At 32.8% G+C, this 23,110-nt stretch overlaps 1 protein-coding gene across 1 annotated transcript; it reads right to left on the reverse strand.

The window, feature by feature from the left end:
* Positions 1-327: 327 nt before the first annotated feature.
* Positions 328-3,552, reverse strand: LOC107918076 (cysteine proteinase RD21A). Its single transcript, XM_016847580.2, has 5 exons — positions 2,693-3,552; positions 1,502-1,737; positions 1,269-1,409; positions 711-1,163; positions 328-631 (listed from the first exon to the last, which is right to left on the reverse strand). Exons 1-5 carry the CDS (start codon positions 3,165-3,167, stop codon positions 563-565), a joined length of 1,374 nt encoding a protein of 457 aa, XP_016703069.1. The 5' UTR covers positions 3,168-3,552; the 3' UTR covers positions 328-562.
* Between the last annotated feature and the right edge of the window lie 19,558 nt (positions 3,553-23,110).

Here is a 23,110-nt window from a genome sequence, read left to right on the forward strand (position 1 = left end):
AGACATTAGTGTCAGAGATGTTTATAGGGGGATAGGTTCCAGTTAGAGCTGCAGAAATTCAGATACATGGAAATGTATGTACCTAATGAGTAATATCCAACAGTTGGGGAAGAAAGAGCTTATTCCAGGCAGGGAGGAAAATGGGGGCATCTTTTTGCTTTATGTCAAAAGGGCAATAACCACAAGTACCCCCCTTTGATTTCGGGGGAAAGTGGACCCTTTTGGTTCAAATCAGTGTTTGTTCAACTATGAAGCTCCTGCTGATGTTGTGTTATAGGATTTCTTACTTGCAAACAGAATCAAATACATAATTGATTATGAAGCAACTTTTAAAGCAGGAATAGAATTTTTTCAAAGTCATTGCTAAATGATGACATGATATACAGAAATTGGAAATATTCTATCCATTTCCCAAATACACCATGGGTTATAAATAGGATACTATATACATAATTGTCACCATCCATCTACTGATATTAGACCCAAGGAGATTGCTAAGCACTGTCAAGCTTTCATCTTCTCCCTTGTAACCCATCATCTACTGCATTACAATCCCAGGCTTTCAATGTGCCCAGAACGGTTTAGCTGGAGTGCGCTTCAGTGCCTTCACTGCCAAAGGATTGCCCTTGCTCTGCCAAAAAAACAACTGTTTAAAACTTCAATTGAAACAAATAGAATGAAAGGATTGATGACTTTGGACTTAAGCGTACCATCAAGCAGGTGCCTTCATGTATGTTGCAGACAGGGTAGTCATGAGGGCAGCAGCTGTAGCGATCTTCGCAGCAAGTGGCAGCCTCGAGTGGGCAGCATCCCCAAGCAAAGCAGTAGTTATAGTACTCGTATATGCAGCAGCAGGTATTGCTCTCGGGACAGGAATAATAACTATCGCACACGGTCGGAGGCTTTATAGGAGATGGTGGAGACGGTCCGGGATTGGGGGGATTTTCACCTGTTTTGATCGGATAAGAGGCTTCCATCGCGATCCCACATTTGCCAGTTACGGTATTGGCCACATTCCTTGCCATCCTGATATAGCCTGCTTCTCCCCAGCTGCTTCCCCATGAGTTCTTTACAATCCAATAGTCTTTACCTTTCTCTGTGCCATATCCAACAGCAGTGACACCGTGGTCTAGTTGTGTTCCACATTTTCCATCAAATATACCCTGGAAAAAATCGTAAAAATGTCATTTATCGGACAGTGCTCGGACTTTGATAAGCCAGTTGTGTTCTTGCAGAAACTAGTAATTTTGATGGATGCAGAATCTTACTGATTGATATAACTGGAAACTCCTTCCTCCTGCCTCAATGGCAACGCTCACCGGTTGATTCGCGACTGCCTTTTTCAATGCTTTCTCGTCATTTACCGGAACATCCTCATAATCATTGATCGAAACAACTTTAGCATTTTTCTGCAAGGTGATTAAAAACACCAAGATTCAGCAAGGAAATTGAAATTCTATCTTTGTTCCTTTCCCAACTCTAAAAAAAATATGAAACCTACCCGGTAAGGGTCACATGTACCGTCACGAGCGGCGTAAGGGTAATCTTCTTCGGTGTCAATGCCACCATTTTTGATGATGAATTCAAAGGCATAATCCATGAGACCCCCATTGCAACCTTCATTGTAAGATGTATCACAATCCACCAACTCCTGCTCAGATAGTGAAAGGAGTTCGCCTGTAACAATCTGGTTTATCCCTTCCACAGCAGCAATAGTCGAGAAAGCCCAGCAACTCCCTGTATTTAACATTAAATTCTCAGTAAAATCATCTTATTACAAACATGTAATAACTATTTAATATATTATATAAAAACATTGGAATCTATCAATTCATTAAGCTGTCTATATCTTATATGGTTCAACTTTTACAGTGGAGTAAGCCCCTGAACTTTCGTGCAAGGAACCTTACTCCTTACCCCACAGAAAGCAGCCACCTCAAGCACTAACACTTCCACTAACTGCAGGGCTGCGGAAGCATCCTTATATCCGACACAATACTACTATAGGTCATAGTTCATGGGTCGGGTCTAACTTTCCGCGAACCGTTGCATCTGTTCAAAATGCTCCCACTCTATAAATCCATCAAAATTTCGGACAAAATCGGATGATAAAACTGTACTTCTGAAGTCGACAAATATATTTATATATTTATATATTTTAACCTAATTAACTCAAAAAATAAGTAAATTAATCTATATATATTAAATCAAAAAATAAATCAATCTTTTTTTGTTAAATATTTTATCCTATTAAAAACTAATACCACTGAACGAATAATAATACAGTGAGTCACTTATTAGACCGAAATCAATTTTTAACTTATGAGACCGAAATCAATTTTTAAGTTACTTACTTTTACCTTATATAAGAAACCTACATATATCCAATACTCCACCTCAAAATCTGAATAACCAAACAGAACCCACAAAGCAAAGGTTTCTAAGATAAGGACAGATACAGGAACCTTCCCTGAAACATCGGAACTAAGTTATTTGTTTAATTTTTTTTTTGTTCTTTCTCTCCAGGTTTTACAGTTGGCTCAAAATAATTACAGTCTATCTGGCGGCAGAAGACATGGATAGATTCATTTGACAGAAACAAAACAAAATCATCTGAAAGTATAAGTTAAAATGCTAGTTTTCAGACAGACAAGAGAAGCATCCATAAAAGAAAATTGAGAGAGAAACTTACCGCAACTTCCTTGATCTTTGACTTCAGCGACAGCCCCTTTTTCCCTCCAATCAACGGAATCGGGCAACTTTTGGCCGAGAAGCGGGGCGTATCGGTCACTGGCCTTGGAAACTTTCCGGTTGGGTTTCTTGATTCCCAAGTAGATGGCTCGGTACTCCTCGTTGGTAAGATCAGCAAAGCGGTTCAAACCAACCTTAAAACTGTGACTCTCATCGGCGTTATGTTCATCGATGAACCTAAGGTTATCCTTAAAAATCTGGAGCCTCCTCTCTTTCTCACCCAAACCGTTGTATGTTTTTCCATGCTTTACAAGCCACTCCTCGTACATGGCCATAACTTCGTCGTCTGTTCTCCAACTAGACGTTGACTTGTCGGGATGGGCTTCATCGTAGGATATAATGGACATGTCGGAAGCTGATGATAAAGTGAACATCATCAGCAAAAGCATAGCCATAACCGATCCCTGAGAACCCATCTTGTCTGAGAAAAAGAAAAAGGAGAAAAGGAATAGGATTTTGAATGTGTGGGGGAGAAGAAAGGCGAGAGACAGTAGGCTTATAAAGAAAAAAAGAAGATTAATGGTAGTAACCCAATGTGAAACTTGGTAAATTCAGTGTATTCCCCTAGTTGGAAAAATAAATTAATAAACAATTAAAATACGATAAAATGGGGGTGATAACAGTACAGCGGAGAAGCATGTGGATGCGATTTGATAGGTAGAGCAAAGAGAAAGAGCAGCCCAGCCCACGAAGATAGGAGCTTTTGTAAATAATTCAGACAGTTGCACAACCTTTTAAGGGGAGAGTGAGTTGGCACGTTAAACTTGAAATTGATCGCCAAACTTTGGGTGATTTTGGATTGGCCACGCAGGTTAACTTTCAACTCTATAAAGTCCAAACCTTAACCTCAATCAATACCATTAATAAGAGTTGTTGTTATACCTCAATCACAGTAATTCTAAAAAAAATTATATTTAAAATAAGATATATTATTTAATTTTTAAAAAATAATATATATAATTAAATTTAAAAAATTAATTTAATTTTAAATTTATTATTCAATTAAAGTTTTATGTTTTTTTTATATAATTTTAATTTCATTATGCAATCTATGATAATGGGAAAGTTTTTTTAGTGTATAATATTTTACTAAATTTTATTATACTGATAAAAACTAATGTTAAAATTATATTCATAAAAAATTTAATAATTGAGTTATAAATAAAACTTTCACAATATTTTTATTTTTATTTGGTTTAGTTAAATATTTAATATAAAAATAACATTAATTAGATTAATATTTATTATTATTTTAAAAAAATAAATTTTAAGTAATTTTCCTAATAATATTACCAATAGAAGTGTTTTGTTTTAGATAATATTTGGAAAATAGAGAAAAAAAAAAGGTTTGGCACCCTTGAGAAAAACTTTGAAGACCACAAAAGATATATGTGTTTGGATTGAAGTTGTAAAAGTGTAGGACCCAATGGAAGTTGGGGAATATATATATATATATGCATCAACAATTTAGGTGCTGACCTCCCCACATTTCACTTTCAATATTAGATGATAGGATAGGCGCCCCAATTGTGGAGTCATTCACGCCTTCTCTATTTCTTCAGCAATTAAACGACTTCCATCAAAATATCTTTTACGAAACATTAGATTTTTTTTATATTAATAATTTTTTATTTTATTTTCAGTAATAATGCTTCATCGTTAGGAAAAAAGGAATATAATTTCTGGGTATTTGAAAAGTAAAATAATATGGTGACATTGACCCCAAAAGTGATATGGCATAGGATGTTGTTGTACCCATATAATTGATTAGGACGGAGACAAGCAACTTAAATTTGGACTGTTTTATCAAAGAATCCAACCAATTTGCTTATTATCATATCATTGATTTCCTTAATTTATGCTGCTATGGCCAATATATCCTATATAAATCAACTACAACAATATTCATTAAATTAAGGCTAAGTTTTTTATTTTTGTCATTTAACTATCAAATATCAAATGTTATAATATAGTCATTCACGTTATTACTGAAGTGATTAATTTAATCATTAAATTACACGTCTGATCTTATGTTGAATAATTTAAAATGAAAATTTTAAAGAAAAATTGATGTTGTAAAAGTGGCTGTTATAAAATATTGATTATGAGGTTTTTAAAGTTTTTACAAAAGTTATATCTTTCACTGTTTTTCTTCTTCTTTTTTTTTTCAGTTTTAACATATATTTTTTTTTAGTTTTTACTTTTAGAAGTGTTGGAAAATATAAAACTGACAATTTGGTGCTAGATGGAATGCCTACTCTCCTAACCACCAAATTTATATAGAGACGAATTTCATATTTAAAGTGTTGGCATTTTATTAAACAAATTTTTTAGGCTATGTTGATTATAAGGTTGATATTTAACCCATTATAAAAGATCATATTATATGGGAATCTTATATTGCTGATTGAATTGATTCGAAATTACCCAAGACAATCCCTTGAATCATGGACTTTGGATTGGATCATGATTCTGGTTGTTGAGTTATTAAGAGTCTATTTTTATAGTTTCTATTATTATAATATATTAAACTTATTTTATTGTTGTTTTAGTGAGATTGGGATATATCTTCATATGTAAGCAAGTTTTAAAACAAAGCATAGCTATTTTTTTTCTCCAATTTCGAAAAAGGACCAAGAAGAAATATGATAGCATTGTTTTCTAATTGACTATTTACCTAATTGCCCTTGATTAAAATCATACAAAACTCAATATTTACAACCCCATAACCATCTAAATTAAATTGTTATGGTCTAATTATAACATAAATCCTCCTACTTTAAATATTTAAGCCATTATGTTAAGAAAATCAATATTAAGCAACCTTTCCATCTTTTACGATTTAGTCCTTTTTAAAATTAATTAACTATCTAAACGATGAAATTTCTTAACCAAATTTTAATACAACCATAATGACCTTGTAAATATTTAAATAATTAATATTTACAAACTAACACATCGAAATTTGTGGTCCCGAAATTATTGTTTTGACACCACTGAAAAACGGGTTGTTACATGGACGAAGGAAAATGTAACAAGGGAAAGGTTGATAAAAACATTTCTTTTCAAGTCAACAAAGGAATGCCCACTTCCCAGAATGTTAACATAAAAGACCTTTAGGAGCAAATAGTCTTACTCACTTAGAATTTCAATAAGGCTTTCAAAAAACAAGCAAGGAGATTTAAAAGGTTTAAAGTTAGTGCTAATGCTCCCAAGAACAACTTAAAGGGAATTGTGATTAAAGAGGAACTTAAAAAGGATAAAAATAAGGTTATGAATGTCAAGTTTGTGGTTTTATTCAATTAGAATGTGCCATACATGACTTGTATATGACATGGTTTTACTAGCAACACTGGAATTTATAGTTCAATGAAAGAGCTAACGGTATCCTCTTATTGGCATTGTGTGGATTGATAAATATAGAACATGGCCACAGGTTGCTTGTACTCGAATGAGTAATTTATCACATTCATTTGTTTACAATGATCATATTAATCATTAAGAAGACACAATTCTGACAATGAGATAAAATAGGATTGTATTGAGTGAACGGATTTAACTCAAAGAAATTAAGGATATTATATGAAGGTAACACACACATGACAAGGTCATTAGACAAAGCAGTTAGATGAATTTCTTTCGTAAAGAGTATACAATAATGAGTTTTCAATCATAGTACTTCTTGTGGACTGACCCCATGATTAAGTAATTACGAATTATTGGAACAATGCTTTTAGACATAATTGCAATTACTAGAGCCTAATTGTATATGTCCGATTTGTCCCTCTGCTAGCTCAACAAAAGCTTGATCAGACTGCATTTGAATCAGAAGAAAATTCTACAACTTTGGAAATAATTTAATTGAGTCGATTTATTCAATGTGGAATTAAATTAGGTGGTTGTAAGAATTGTTCAACCTAGTGAATTTGATTAAAGAATTTTCTTGAAAAATTAGTTTGGAAAATCTAAGTGATTTTTGGGAAAATTAATTTTGATAAAGTAAAATTAAATTAATAAAATTAATTAAAATTAATATGACATTTTTGGAAATTAATTTTCAAGTTAGACAATTGGCTCAATTTGGTCAGGAGCCCAAAACCGAGACTAAAGGCTAGTTTGGCAATGCTTTTGAAAAGTGCTGTAGAAAAGTGCTTTTGGGAAGTGCTTTTGAAAAGTTTGGTTTAAAATTTGAGTGTTTAGCATTGCTGTCAAAAAATGCTTTTGAGAAATAAAATGTCTATTTTAGACATGTGATTATCAAGTAACAAATATACATTTAAATAATATTTAAATTAGTTAATATTATTATATTTTAATAAGAATATAAAAAAAAATTATTATAACTTCTTGTTAATATTTTAATATATAAAATATAAATTTTAAATATTTTTAAGCAATAAATATTAATTACTTATAAAATTTAATTAGAATATATAAAATATATTTTAAATATTTAAATATAAGTATTAAATATTTTTAATTAGCATTTTAAAAATATTTTTTATTTTTAATTAATGATTTTAACACATTTATAATTAAGTACCAAGAAAAAAAGGGAAAGTACTATGTTATTGGAGGGGTGAAAAAGTAATTAAGCACTAAAAGTGCTTTTGGGAGAGGAAAAGCTAAAAATTTTAGCTTCTACTTTTCAGAAGTGCTTTTTAAAAGCACTTCTGAAAAGCTAAAAACTTCAGCCAAAAGCAGCTTGTTCTGCACAGTTTTTCTTCCAGAAGTGCTTTTGGAGTTAGAAGTGCTTTTGAAAAGCAATGCAGAACTGGCCCTAAGACCCAAAAATTGGTCGAACCAGGACTTGTATGTGAAACTGGGCAAATGGTCCAACCAGTGGCTGGACCAGATCATTCAGGCCATCACTAACCCGAATTAAACCGCTAGAAATCGAACTAGCTCGGGGTGCCGACGGCTGCAACGACGACATTCCGGTGGTTGACAAATGGTCTATGGTGGTGGTTCTTTGGTTGTTGAGGAGTGAAATAATTACACTCCTACTGGGGCTCTACTAGAGAATTTTATTTCAGATTAACTATTCCAAAAATAATATTATTTTAATAGATTTAATATTAAATTTAATTTAATACTTCTCTTAATAGTATTTTATTAATTTAATATTAGAGTGATTATCTTAATATTAAATTTAATGTTTATCTACAAGATAAACATTCTATCTACAAGATAAACATTCTATTAATTTAATAAGATTTAATATTAAATTTAATCTAATATTTATCTTGATAAGCTTATATTAATTTAATATTAAAGTGATTAAGTTTAATCATAGTTGAACTCTCTAAACTCTCCCTATATAAAAAGAGGATTGAGTCATTATTTACACAAACGTGAATTCAAAAAAAAGTTGTAAAGAGAAAATTCATTGAAGAAACTATTTTACAAAATTTCTAGAGATATTTTTCTTATTTATAACTTGGCCCAAAAGTTTAGAAAAATTGCAAAATTATCCCCACTAGTAATCTTTGTGATTTTTTTATTCAAAGCGAGCCCACACTCCGCAAATGTGAGCTTGATGATAGCGGAGAAGACTACTCAATTGAAGTGTTCATCTTAGACGAATCAAAGGTACAATTTTGATTAAGTGTTTATTATTTTAGATATCACAACCAAGTTCTAGTTTTGAAAAAATATTTTAAAACTCTAGTTTTTCTTAAATTCATTTTCCGCTGCATTTTTCAAATCTGATTTTCCAACAACCGTATGTATGCATAATGACGCAACTCGAACTGCTACCTTAGCGCAATCCTAGCTTGGTCCTTCCTGGTGTATCCATTTTTAAAGCAGAACTTGAAACATAAGCAAACAATTGTAAGTTTAAATGAATTTAGTAGGTTTTAACCCAGATTACCTTGAAGCATTTGTTGTTTAATTTCTCATCTTGAAGATTCTAGATTTCCTTTCTGTCTTTGGCGGATACTTTCTTAATATCTAGTGTATACATATACGCCAACTTCTATACAACCGTTCTAAACACATTTCACTCATTGAGTAGATTCCAGACTTCACCATTCAATACAAATCTCATTCCTTTTCGAAAAACAAATCACTTCTCAGAAAGATATTAGTGGATACTAATACTAACTAATCTTTTAAGATGAACTTCATACATATCCTACTTTTGGCAGATTCTCATACTAAAATAGCAATGATCAAATTACCAGTCAGATCATATCTTAAATCAACCCAAATCACAACTTATTCTGGTGGATGAAATCTTTTAAGTCATCCTATGGAATCCCAGACAACTATGTTACATATCATGAGAACGCTCTGATTTGACGGATAACTTATACTTCAAATAACCTTTTTATATATAGCATGAAACACTCAGATTTGGCTAATATTGGATAATTCAGATTACTTCCTTACATAACATAAATAAATTCAAATCTAAAAAACTCTTAGACTACTCATAATTATGAATACGCCAAATTACTTGTACTCACAAACTACTACGGCAGATTTAGCCTTCAGAAACACTGTTGAGAACTCTTTCAGGAAATGTTTTTAAGTTATATTCAATTTCATCACAAGGCTATCTAAACAGAGATGTTTTCAAACTTATTCATATCTATATCACAAAGTTATCTAGTGAAGAAGTCTCTAAACTTATCCTGATTTCACCACAAAGGCAGTTATCTAGATCTTACCTTAAGGGTGTTACAGAATACGCCACACAGTCATCACAGAATACTCCACAAAGGCTTTACAGAATACACCACACAGGCTTTACCAAATACTCCACCAAGGCTTTATAGAAAATTACGTGTTTATTGTCCCGACGGACTATCTTAAAGGGTGCCACAGATTTCTCTCACATGGTCTTGTAAATATTTTTATGTCATGCTCTGCCAATCCATTGTACATCTTACCAGAGGCAACACCATGAGTATTCTCATTGTCATATGATGCCATAGGTCTCTACCACATGGTCTTACACAGATTTACATATAGTGATCTATCAATCCGATTAGCAATGTACCTGCCCTACCGGAGGCATCACAAATGGTGTGTTACTGGTTTAACACAGAAAACACTTACCTAGATTCATTCACACTCCTGACAAATTCATACTCTTCCATACCTGATTTCATATGCATATATACCGCACATCATCTTATTCATGCAGTAACTCATATATCTCATTTGTGGACATGCAACATCTTTACAATACTTTACACACATATACTCACTAGTTATCAAGGATGACATTTACATATGAATTTCTATTGTAAACTAACATACATGAGTTAGGATATAGACTCACCTGAAACTCACATTTACTGTAGTTCGGAGTTCCAAATCCAATCATCCTTTCCGAACCAGCAGCAACAACAAGAGGTTGAAACATCCACCGATTAACCTAAAAATCGTAACTTTCAAGTTAAGAAAGAAGAAATGAATGTTTAAGTTTAAGAAGAAAAACCAAAAGGTGGAGTAGAAAGAAAAAAAACCATTTCCCTGTTCCCTTCTTACAATATATATACTCAATTCCTCTTTGTGGATCTTGACAAGTTTCGAATGTATACATAAATTGTCCTTTAAATGACTTACAAGAATAGGAAGAAATATAAAAGAGAATCCCATGTTAATTTTTTTGGACCAATTAATCCATTTGTTAACTCTCAACCAATCACGGTATAGAACCCGCCTTGCATAGTATTTAAGCAAATCGGGCATACCATACCTTTGGCAATAACTCTCATAAGGCGTGTTCTTTTCTTGTCGTATTCTTTGTTTAGTTGAATAATACCCTTTGATGAAATCCTTAGATACTTTCACGTGCAGATACTTTATGCACCAAACTTTAATTTTCTAGAAGCTTGTAAAATGGCAGGTTATGCTACTATATAGTGCCAAAATAAGTAATTTTCACATTTATACGCCTTCTTCTTGAATCCATCGAATTTGGGGAGTGACATGAAATATGGAAATGCTACTTTGATCAAACATGTGGCTACTAAAGAAAACACTTATTGTAGAAGAATTAAACAACATGACTAAAATAAAAGAAGAGTTTTTTAAAGCCAAGCTTACATTTAAAAAGTTTTCTATCAGTAGAAATAAGCTTTAAGGTTTGTAATTAACTTCAGATTAGAATTTTAGGATGGATTAACTACTTATTAACCAATTATTACCTCCTGACCTCTAATTAACTGATCGGTTGGTTGATACTCGCTTATCTTTCAACCTCGCTCATCTCTTGACCTCATATAGCCTATGATAACTTTCTAGGATTGTCAAGCCTAGGGTTTAAGAACATGTAATCTATACCAATGAACACTCTCGGGAAAACCTCAATCTTTTGTTAATCATATTGATAAACCGTAAAATATACATATTTTTACCCCATGTTTAATGCATTTTATGGATGATTTCTCATTAGAATTGGTGAATTCGATGCTCCTAATGCTTTAATTTCATGTTTTGTACTTAGGAGAGCATAGGAGAGCGAAAGGAACGAGAAACAAGCCAAAAACGGAGAAAATGGGCCAAAGTACGAAATCATCACGGCCTGGACCTCCTCACACGAACAGACCACACGGCCGTGTCAATTTGGCAGGATCAAACACGGCCTGAAGTAATCGAACAATGGCGTGTGCCACAGGCGTGTTTCTAATGAGCCCAAGTTGAGTCCAATTCGAAAAAAGGCCAATTTTGAGGGTTTCTAAGTATTCCAAAGCCTATAAATACACCCTAGAGGAGGAGGAAAATGGAGGCGGAGAAGGGGGAGTAAGGAATTACTCCAAAGAAGCCGATTGACCTATCTCAGAAGCCGATTGACCCATCTTAGAAGCCGGATTCATCATCAAAATTGAAGATCTCTTCTCAATTTCCCTTCAGGAGTTTTGGGTTTTCTTTATGTTTTGTATTCTTTATTCTTCTGAGATGTTTTCTTATTTAGTTATGAACTAAAACCCCTAAATACTTAAGGGGAATGAAACCTAAGACGAATCTTCTTATTATTTTTTGAATCATATGATAAATATTTAACTTGTTCTTAATATGTGTTATTAATTCTTGTTTTGATATCTCAGGATACTGATTCAAGACATGCTCTTATTCAGAGGAGGAATAGACCCTGCCTAAGAGTACATTTGTTGTAATTAAGCAGAGTTGATTGCACGCCTAGACATAGGGTGACAAGATTTCGCCAGATTAGGGTGAAACCTAATAAGGGAATCCATAGATTGAGTTAATGTAACCCTAGAGTGTTAATTAGAGAAAAGTCTCGGTTATTCAATCTAGGGATTAGACGTTATTAGTCTTGAACAGAGATAATAACATAACTTAGGGATATCTACGGAACAAGTTGAATGAATAAATCATCCAATTCGGAGCCAGAATAACAAGTAAAGTCTAGGTGAATTTTTCCTTAGGTATTGTCTTAAGTCAATTGATTTTTCCCAAAAGCAATTCCCCAGCGCGTTCTTAGTTTAGATAATTAGTTAATTAAAACAAAACCTCTTTATTCTTAGGTTAGATAATAAAAAGATAGTCATTACTAGTACTTTTAGTTCCTTTGGGTTCGACAATTCGATCTTGCTAAAACTATACTACTGTTCGATAGGTACACTTGCCAAATCACAATAATAGTTAGTCTAAGAATGAGTAATTATAAATATTTAAAACCTATCATAAAATCACGCGATCACATATCCCCATCCACTTGTTAATCTTCTCTTCATAATCTCAAGTCCAATTGAATAAATCATATGAAGAACACAATTGATTTGGAAGAGAAACAAGATTTGGATAATCGTGCATTTGATATCAAATAGAGCACAGAGTAGCAAATCGATTGATTGAATAAAGAAATAAATCGAATGCAAAGAAAAGATAAATTGCAATACTTCAATAAAATAAATAAACTCATGGATTGAAACCGAATCCAAAAGGAAAAATAACTAGTTTATGAAAAGGCAAAAGAAAATTAATCTACTCGTACTCCTAAACTACTATGGTTTTTTAGTGCGTCTAGGATGACTTAGTTACATCAAACCCCTAATGTCTTATTTATAGAAATGTTAGCAGCCCAACTTAGGTTTTTGGCACGTCCTAGGTCTTTGTATAAGGTTGATTGTGCAGACGAAAATAGCTTTGATATTCTTGAGCATCATGTTGACCTATGTCGTACTAGACAGTTTTTATGGCGCGGCATGACATGTAAATTTTGCCTCCTTGGTTCCGTTTCATGCTTTGACGGATCACGAAACTTATGCATCACTCATCTTTTGCTTCCATGCCAATTAGTTCTTTAATTCTTTGTCTTACACACTCAATTAAACATATTAGCAATACCTAATGCCCGTGTCAGCTTGATGGGTCATAACACTTATAAAATGTGTTAAAAACATTTATTTTGCTAATATTTAATCCTAAGGCCTAAGTACCTAAAATGTAATATAAAATGCTATATTGCTTAGAAAACAAGCTCCTTAAGTATTGAATTGACTTGAATTGACTACTACATTTGACAGTAGGTCACTAACACTAGCTTTAGAGAATTCGCAACAAATGCTGGATCTCAAGCCATTGAATTACTATTGATTACACAACCTATTTGTTCATACAAGCTGACATGTTCGGGCTGCTAACACTAACTTCAAATCAAGATTGCTAACACTAGTTTTAGAGAATATGAAACAATTGTTGAATCTCAAGCCATCCAATTACCCTTAATAACAAATCATGTTTTCCTTTTTGGAAAAATAATGGCATGCCTTTTGCATCTCAATTGTTTACTCAATCCACATGACCTATTATTGAATTTGTGTCATTTCAATCTCTGTAACTATGTACACATTTTCACATTCCAAAACATTTCATATATAAATTGAATCATATAGCATCATCTTGTATTCATTATCCAATTGTATAACCATTTCCAATTTATTCCATACTATATATCTATTCGTATTTATCACAAATCTCACATTTTTTTATTTAGCCCTTTAAATTTCATAAGTTATTAAAATTTTTCATGTATGTAATTTAATAAATATAACAATACAATTCAAACATAATATAAAACAACATAGTAATTTATATATGAACTTGATTGATAAAACAATAACCAACAAGTTGTCAAGGACTAATTCATAATTTCTCATTTTCTTCAATTATCTACCGATTGATTCAAATCCCAATCTGTAATAATTCATTACAATTTATCAATTCCAATAGCCTGGTATCATCCTATTATAGGTATAATTCAGTTCAATTTCACTTTTTAGAAGTTCCCTATAATCGAAACTATCGTAACTTAACAATTTATTGCTTTTGTCATTTTTAAGTTTAAAAGCTAATATTTAAACACCAAAAGCTTCAAATATCATCAATGGAAACTTTTATAAACTTTAACAGCTTTGAAAACAAATATACGAGTTAGCTAAATCGAGTTACAACGATCTAAAAAACATAACAATTACAAGAAACGAGCTAGATTAAGCATACCAGGCAATAAGTTAAAGTTGGAAGCCCTTGACTGATTCTTCTCCAAGGTTTGGCTCTGGTGTTTCGATGGTGAAGATGAAAAAAAATAAAATGCTTTTCATCCTCTCCACTTTCTACTTATTTTATTATACCTAATATACATTATAATATATTTAACTTAATTATAACCTTTATAAAATATAAAACCCATCACCAACTGTCCATACAAGTTCCTAAAATGGTCTATATGCCATATCAGGCCTTGTTTATATACCTTATGAGTCCTTACAAAATTAAAAATTCATAACAATTAACTTTATAACTTATACAATTTAGTCATTATATCTTAACTAACCGATCAATAAAATTACCGGACTAGAAATCAACTCTATAATAGACTCATAAATATTAATAAATAATATTTATTGACTCGATCATCGGAGAACGGAGTTTCGAAACTATCGTTTCTGGTACTACTGAAAAATGGGCTATTACAGTAATATTGTTTTCTCATTATGTGTAAGCCGAAGCCATTCATGATTTGCTTCCCCCTTAGACCTACCGGTACCCTTGTAGTTGGTGGTGGTGCTGCCGAGATTTATGACGGAGGACCTTGGAATTTTGCATCTTGAGCTATCTTACTTCTAGTGGATAGACAAGAATTGAATTAGGCTTAATGGTTAAGACCTAAGCTTTCCCCCTTGAGCTACCTACCTCCCTTTTATTTTCCTTTTATTTTCAGCAGCCTAGGGTAAAAGCTACATCTAAAATATATATGGTTAGGAATAAAAATTAAATAAGAACTAGACTTTAGGCCTAATGGTTAAAATGCTAAGCTTCCCTTTCTAGTGACTCGAGTTTGTGTAACAGTCCATTTTTAGTGAAATTGGAACAGTGGTTTCAGGATCGCAAATTCGAGTCTGCAAGAAAAAAAGTCCCGAAACTCGAGTCCGCAAGAAAAAATTATTTTAAAATTATTTTATGGTCTACTGTATGTTAGGAATATTGTATAAAGAAATTTCATTAGGAAATTTTACTGATTACATGATTATTTGAACCAAATTGCATAAAATGCAAAAGTTGAATTCTAGTAGTTAGAGGGATCAAATAGCTATGGAACTCAAAACTTGAGGTCCTTATATGGTAATTATACAAATAAATGTAGTTAGTAGATAAGCATTCTTAGTCATCCATGGAACATTAATTAAAGAAAAGGATGAAATTGGAAAGTTGAAAAAATGAAAAGATGATAAGTTAATTAAATAAAAGAAAATATCATTTTATTATCATCTTCCTCAAATTTTCTATGGAAACCTTAGCTAAGAGAAAGAAATTCAAGCAAGCTTAATTGGCTAAGTAATCTTGACCCGTTTTTAGTAATTTCTATATTTTCGAGATCGTAATAACCTAAGATAGCTATTTTGGGGATTAATTTGTAAAGTTATCAAAGTATAAAAACTTTTCCATGGATGTTTATGCTAAAATTTTGAAATTTATGGTAGAAAATGAAAGGTTATTGATAGATAAACAACTTTTGTAAAGGAAATTTTCATAAAATTGTGATTTAGGGACTAAATTGAAAAGATGAAAAATTTATGAAATTTTTTTTATTTTTTTAAAATACATGGGCTGTAAATGTTATATGTAAAAATCGGCTAGGCTTGGAACAAGGATTAAATTGCATGAATTTCATTTTCTGAGCCTAGGGACGAAATCATCATTAATTAAAAGTTTAGGGGTAAAATGGTAATTTTACCTAGGATGTGAATTGGATTGAATTTGATATGAATTGTATTAAATTCAGTTAAATTTACTCATATAGATCCAGATAGATATAGTACAGAGTTGGATCTAGGAAAACAAAAAGTATCGAATTAGTAGATTCTCGTGTACGAACAAGTGTCGAGAAAATAAATTCATAAATCCGATAATACTCGGTAAATATTAAATCCCATCTGAATACATGAAATTTAATTAGATATTGGGCTCCTGTATTGGTTGTGGTCATGCATATGTTGCAGACACACCATAGCTCAAAAGAGCATTCCGTTATTAGCTCTCCTGAACTTCTCGTATGATGGTTCTTGTAAGCTTCCCGTTATAGCTCTTCGGAGCATCTTGATAGGTTGTGATCCTACATGTGTTGTGGACACACCTTAGCTCTTATGAGCTTCTGGATTATATGGCTCTTCGTGAGCTTCCCATTAATTGGCTCTTTGTGAGCTTCCCGATATGACTCGCTTGAACTTCCTGATATATGGCCATCCGGAGCTCCCCGATTAATGGCTCTTTAGAGCTACCCGTTATAGGCTTACACAAGCTTCCTGAATATTGCTCTTATGAGCTTTTTATTTAGCTTGGATAAGTTTCCTATTTATGTGCTCTTACAAGCACTCTTGAATATAAATTGACAGACTTACCGTATAGTACACTTTGAGTGTACTGCCCATGTATCCATCAATATTTTAAATGATTCAACAAGTAAATTTTTGGTATGAAATGATATGAATTCATGATGAAATATTATTAAAAAATAAAAAATAAATACTTAAAATACAAGAATATGATACTCATATGTTCATTTGATACTTGGAGTGATATCTATATTCCTTGGTATTTATTTGAATTTATATAACTAACATGCTTGATGAGGATTTATGTGTGGTTAGGCTATTGATTTTATTGATTTGGATGTACTATGAGTTCTTATTTTAGATGAACATGATTAGTAAGTTAATTTCATGTTATACGAACTTACTAAGCATTATATGCTTACTCTGTTTATTTTCCACTATTTTATAGTGCTCGGAAGCTCATAAAGGTTGGAAATCGGTCGGAGCATCATCACCTTATCCTTCATCTTGTTTTGGTATAAATAGAAAACTTATTTTGGTATAATGGCATGTATAGGTTAAATTGGCCAATGATGACATGTATATGGTTGGTTGTAACTAGCCATTAGAATGGCTAGTGATGGCATGTTTGATGTATGTGTATGAGGTTATATCATGTTTAATATATATGTGCTTGGTATGATAAATTGAATTTTGATAAACTTATATGATTATACAAAAAGGTAAGTTTGAATACTTAAATACATGTGATGATATATCATGCATAAGATTGGTTTTGGCTTGGTTTTAATGTCTTGAATTGGTTGGTGAATGTATTAAAGTGTTGTTGTAGGTTGAAGAAAAATTTGGACGAGAAAAGTTGCCTTGAAAATGGCCTATTTTCGTCTAAATAGGTAGACACACGAGCGTGTGTCTAACCATGTGTAACACACGGCCATGCACACGAGTGTGTGGTTTGGCTGTGTGTCCCCTACATCTTTAAAATTGTGAAACAGAATGCCCAGGTATTTTTACACGGGTAGACACAGGCATGTGTCCCAGCCGTGTGTGACACATGGCCTAGCATATGGGCGTGTGGCTTGACCGTGTGACCCAAGTCAATAGCTACCCTAATTTGAAAATAGGTTGGGACACGACCGTGTTCCTCACATTGAATGCCCACACAGCTTGGGACACGGGCGTGTCACTTAGCCGTGTGAGCCACACAGCCTGGACACATGGGCGTGTGTCCCCTAAACCTAAGGAAAATTCTAAAATTTGATGAAAAAAATTCTGAGTTCCTAGTTTAGTCCCGACTTGTTTTAAGTGCATATTTTGGGTCTCTAGAGCCTATATAAGAGACATTATGATTGAATATGATTGATTTCGAATATGAATAGTAAATGTTACGAATTTACTGCATTTGATCTGTAAACTTCGGTAATGCTTTGTAACCCTATTCTAGTGACGGATATGAGTTAGGGGTGTGACAGTTTGAGCTACTCTCCTCCCTTCCATTCCTTTTATTTTTGGACATAATGGATAAATTGCCATGAAGCCTTCTAGGGTTTTCAAACCCTAGGTATTTACTCAATCTTTTCCCAATTAGACTAGGCATATTACTTTGTTCTCAATTCCTGTTAAGATTTATCCTTATTTTATCATATTTCTTCTCTTTTATTTTTCACTCTTCTTTGCATCATATTTTTCATCTTTTTTTTGCTGAATATTTTCCTTTCTCGGATTAAAACATCATCTATTCAATCATTTTTCTACTAGTTTCATAATTTTTGTCTGTAGTATCTTGATCTTTGCCAAGAAATGATAAGTACATGTTGTTCTGAAGTTCAGATTCCAAATTTTCGTAGTATATATATCTGATACTAATCTTTTGTTCAATTAAACAATCTTTTAACGGTTCTTGTAAAATCTTTTGTTAATCTTGACGAATATTTAAATCTATCATTAACTCATGTATAAATATCATTGAAGGACTAGATTGAGGTGAATCAGATCGGATTTGATAGTAAGAACATCGATCAGACTCCTGATAAAAGGTGTGTGTTCTTTACCAAGTGAATCAAGGTAAACTTTGTGTAATATTAGGGTACTTTGATTTTTGCACGACCAAGAACCTTCCACATGTCCTGCCACAAGGTCGTGTCTCTCCTGTAGGGTAACTTTTACGTTTACTACACAGCTATAGTCTCTTACATGGTATTGTAACCCTTCCACACAACCTATAACTTCTCACATGGCCTGGCCAGATAGACGTGTGTCCCTTATTTTACAGTATTACCCAGAATTTTGTGAATTGTTAATTGAGTACATGATATTATATTATAAACATGCTAGAATCTATGAGCTGATGATTGAATTGCTACTATACAATGATGATATGTGAATGTTACATGTCTACTGTCATTGTTTCTTTGATAAACTGATACTGTTATTCTTACCACTGTCTTATCAATTGCATGTTTAGCATGCCTACTATTACTTTTGAACCAGATACATGTTAAGCATGTCTATTACTACTACTATTGAACTGAATACATGTTAAGCATGTCTACTGTTTTCACATGTACTATTACAAGTATGTCATACCGCATTGCATGAGGTAGGACGATTCTAAGGAGAAAAAACTGGAAATTTAATAATCTACAATATTGGTGGTTCATCCACAAATTACTGACAACTTTTATTTGCAAATATGTGCATCTATAACAAGGGGTAGTTTATTTGCAAATTTTTTATTTGAAAATACTGGTGGTTCATCCGCAATTTTTACTATTGGTATTTTATCTGCAAATACTGATGGTTCATCCACAAAATGAAGTATATTGGTTGGAAGAGTTCTGGGGAACTTTTATTATTACATGTAACGCAGTATGGGTAGGATCTTTCCTGTTATTCTTGCATCTATTGACATTCACATACATACTCAAAATAATTGTCGGCTTATGCTTTGTTATACGATTGTGTTTGTTCTAAAAATGGTTTGTTATATACATGCTTACTATTTTGCGCTAACTTGAGATAGGACTCACACTGAGCTTCTTAAGCTCACTCCCCTTTAATTTTCATCTTTTTAGATAACCCATCAGGTTAGGGTGAGGACACGTCATTTGCATGGTCTTGTCTTGGAACCATTTTTTTATAAAGTATTTTTAATAGAAATTTTCTTTATTCAGAAACTGTATTATTTTATTTTTGAATTGTAACATGAGACTTAGGTTTTGGGTTTATATAGCATGCATTACATTTAATTTGAATTTAGAATACTGAAACATGGATTTATAATTAATTATGAATAAAATAATTCTAATTTTTCTTAATTGAAACTAAGTTGAATATCACTTTTTCACTGCTAGATTTTAAATAAATTTTGAATAGTAAATAAATTGGAAATTAACTAAGTTTTCAAAAGCAATCACTATTACAAGGAAAATGTTAAACTTAATTTGTTTTGATTAACACATAAGCTTTTCTAGAAATAGGCTAAGTTTTCTTCTAAGATAAATAAAATTTTTAAAATGACTATTTTGTAAACGTTATTAGATTATTGGCTATTTTGTTGGCCAATGTAATCTTCTTAATTCGGGCCTAACATCTAGGCCAGGTTGGAAGATTACATCTAATCCCAGAACTAAGCCCACTAAACGATTGGTTTGGAGATTCCATAGCTTGGGTTACACTAGGATATTACTGAATTACCTAAGATACACAGAGAGTTAAAAAATCTATGATTATATATTTCATTCTTAGAAATGTAATACTTTTGTTCCTTATTGTGTAGAATCTTACTAAGCTCATCTAAACTTACTATTGTTTTGCATTGGATACATATTCAAAATTATCGATGTTGTAATAGGAGGGACCAAGCCAGACCCCGCCAGCATTGCGCTAAGGTTGTAGCAGCTGTAACATGGGCTGCATTTCAACCTCAAGATACAAGTTGCTCCACACCAAGAACGAGTGTTTGATACCTTAGTGGAGAAAACCAAAATTGTGGAGGAGATCAAACAGGTGGAACGCGAAAAAAAGGATAAGAGTAAGGTTTCGGTTAAGAGAGATTTCAGTTCCACTAGTTCAAATTTTTGTCCTCCGAAACAAACCAAAGAGGGTAGAACACATCAAGGGGTTGTTATGGCTAACTTTCGATATAAGACAACCAACTGTTCATATTATGACAAGAACCATGTGAGTGAGAGCTAGAAAGCGTTAGGTTGACAAGGACCATATGAGCGAGAGCTAGAAAGCGTTAGGTACTTTTTTGAGGTGTGGGTCGACAAAGCATTTGGAAAAAGATTATCCTCGTTGAAACAAGAAAGTGCAAGCTCTGGGCCAAAATTAGACACAAAATTATATAGCAGGTCAGTTACCTCTGAAGGGTTGAGGATAAAATAGGGTTGCAAATACCATAGCAACTGGTGCAAATCGAACTAAAGCTAGACAACCTACCCTTATTTATGCTGTTAAAGGTTGTGATGATAGAAATGTGTTTAATGTCATATCAGGTATTTTTACTATTCATTTTATCTCATATTTTTCCTTAATAGACATAGGATACACCATTCATATGTTGCTAGTGATATGATTTATAAATTGGGTTTCAGAGTAGAGGAATCCACTATTGATATTACCTAGTAAGCCCTTTAAGATAATCGATTGTTGTGAATAAGATCTATAAAAGATGTCCAATGGAGGTTCAGGGTGTAGTTTTTCTAGTATATCTTATGGAATTGCCTTTTGGGGAGTTTGATTTAATTATAGGAATGAATTGATTAGTAGAAAACCAAGTTAGCCTGGATTGTGCCACTAAGAGAGTAACCTTGAAAATAATTGAAGGTAGTGAGATTTTTATGGTTGAGGAGTGACAAAACTATTTATCCAATTTAATCTCCGCTATGGTTGTCGAAAAATTAGTTCAGAAAAAGTGTGAGGTTTATCTAGCTTATATGATGGATGTGAATATGAATGTGAATAGCTCTATCATAGATGGTATCTGAACAGTTAAAGAATTGTTAGATGTCTTTCCCAAAGAACTACTAGGGTTACCTTCAGATTGTAAGGTAGAATTTGAAATTGAGTTGTTGAAAGAGACTGCTTTGGTGTCCATTTCTCCCTACCGCATGACATCTAAAGAGCTTTAAGAATTTGAAGTCTAACTTCAGTAGCTTTTGGATCATGGGTTTATTAAACTCAGTGTTTCTCTATGGGGAGTCTCGATCTTGTTTGTTAGGAAGAAATATGGCTCCCTAAGTTGTACATTGATTATTGACAGTTGAATAAACTGACCATTAAGAATAAACATCCTCTGCCTAGGATCAACAACTTATTTGATCTATTTCGTGATGACACAATGTTTTCCAAAATAGATATAAGGTCCAAGTACTATCAACTAAAGATAAAAGAGGTAAATGTGCCTAAAACCGCATTTAAGACTCAGTATAGACATTACGAGTTCCTTGTGATACCTTTTAGATTAACCAATACTCCTGCTGCTTTTATGGATCTAATGAACCAAGTGTTTCAACTTTTCCTTGATTAGTTCATTGTTATGTTCATCGATGACACTCTGGTTTATTCAAAAACCGAATATGATGAACAACTTAGGAAAGTTTTGCAAATCCTCTACGAAAAGAAACTATATGCCAAACTAAGTGCGAATTTTGGCTTAAGAAAGTTATATTTCTCGGGCATGTGGTATCCACAGAGGGTATCCGTGTAGATCCGAAAAATATAGAGGAGATTCTAAAATGTAAACAACCCAAAAATATTATTGAAATCTGAAGTTTCCTTGGTTTAGTCGAGTATTATCGTAGATTTGTTGAAGGGTTCTCTTTGATTGCCGCTTCACTAATTAAGTTTTTCACCCCCCATATTTTATTTATTTAATTACGTTAGTTTATGACATAAGAAATTACATGGCCTAGTATTCTTTTATTTAATTTTTGAGAATTCCAAGTAGGTCAAACCCCCTTAACCATCCACCTCACTTGCCTTGTGGGCAAGGATTCTTTTTCTTTTACTCTTATGATCCACTTTTGGTGCCTTTGTCCCCCATATTGCCTTTTTCCATCATTTACCATACCTTCGTCTGCCACGCACCTAAACACATATTTATTTTTATTTTTCTTTCTTCTTCTCCCTTTACTCCCCTCTTCATTGCTCCCCCCTTTATCCTATTTTCTTTTGTTTTAACCACCCCTTCTTATCATTTCTCCTTCAATCTGCCACATTTAAAGGCTACCAAACCACCACTTCACTGTCGTCACCGCCGTTACCGTCGACCACATCTAAATTCTCTGTTTCTTCTTTTTTTTCTCCTCCTCTTCTCGTAACTGATTTTTCTAATCCCTAAATTCTAATATTTTGTTCATAAAATAGAGTATATCACATCCTATTTCTAATTCTTTTGTTTTTTTATATTGTGTTATTTTCTATCTAGTTGTGAATACTCCTCTATAATCAACTTCCCGTGGAAAGTTGTTAAGCCCTTATTCCTTCGATATTATGTAAGTTTAGACGATCCTATATCTATGATATTCTTTCATTTA

Source organism: Gossypium hirsutum, chromosome A01 (genome assembly GCF_007990345.1).
Source record: "Gossypium hirsutum isolate 1008001.06 chromosome A01, Gossypium_hirsutum_v2.1, whole genome shotgun sequence".
In the NCBI taxonomy this organism is placed as follows: domain Eukaryota; kingdom Viridiplantae; phylum Streptophyta; class Magnoliopsida; order Malvales; family Malvaceae; genus Gossypium; species Gossypium hirsutum.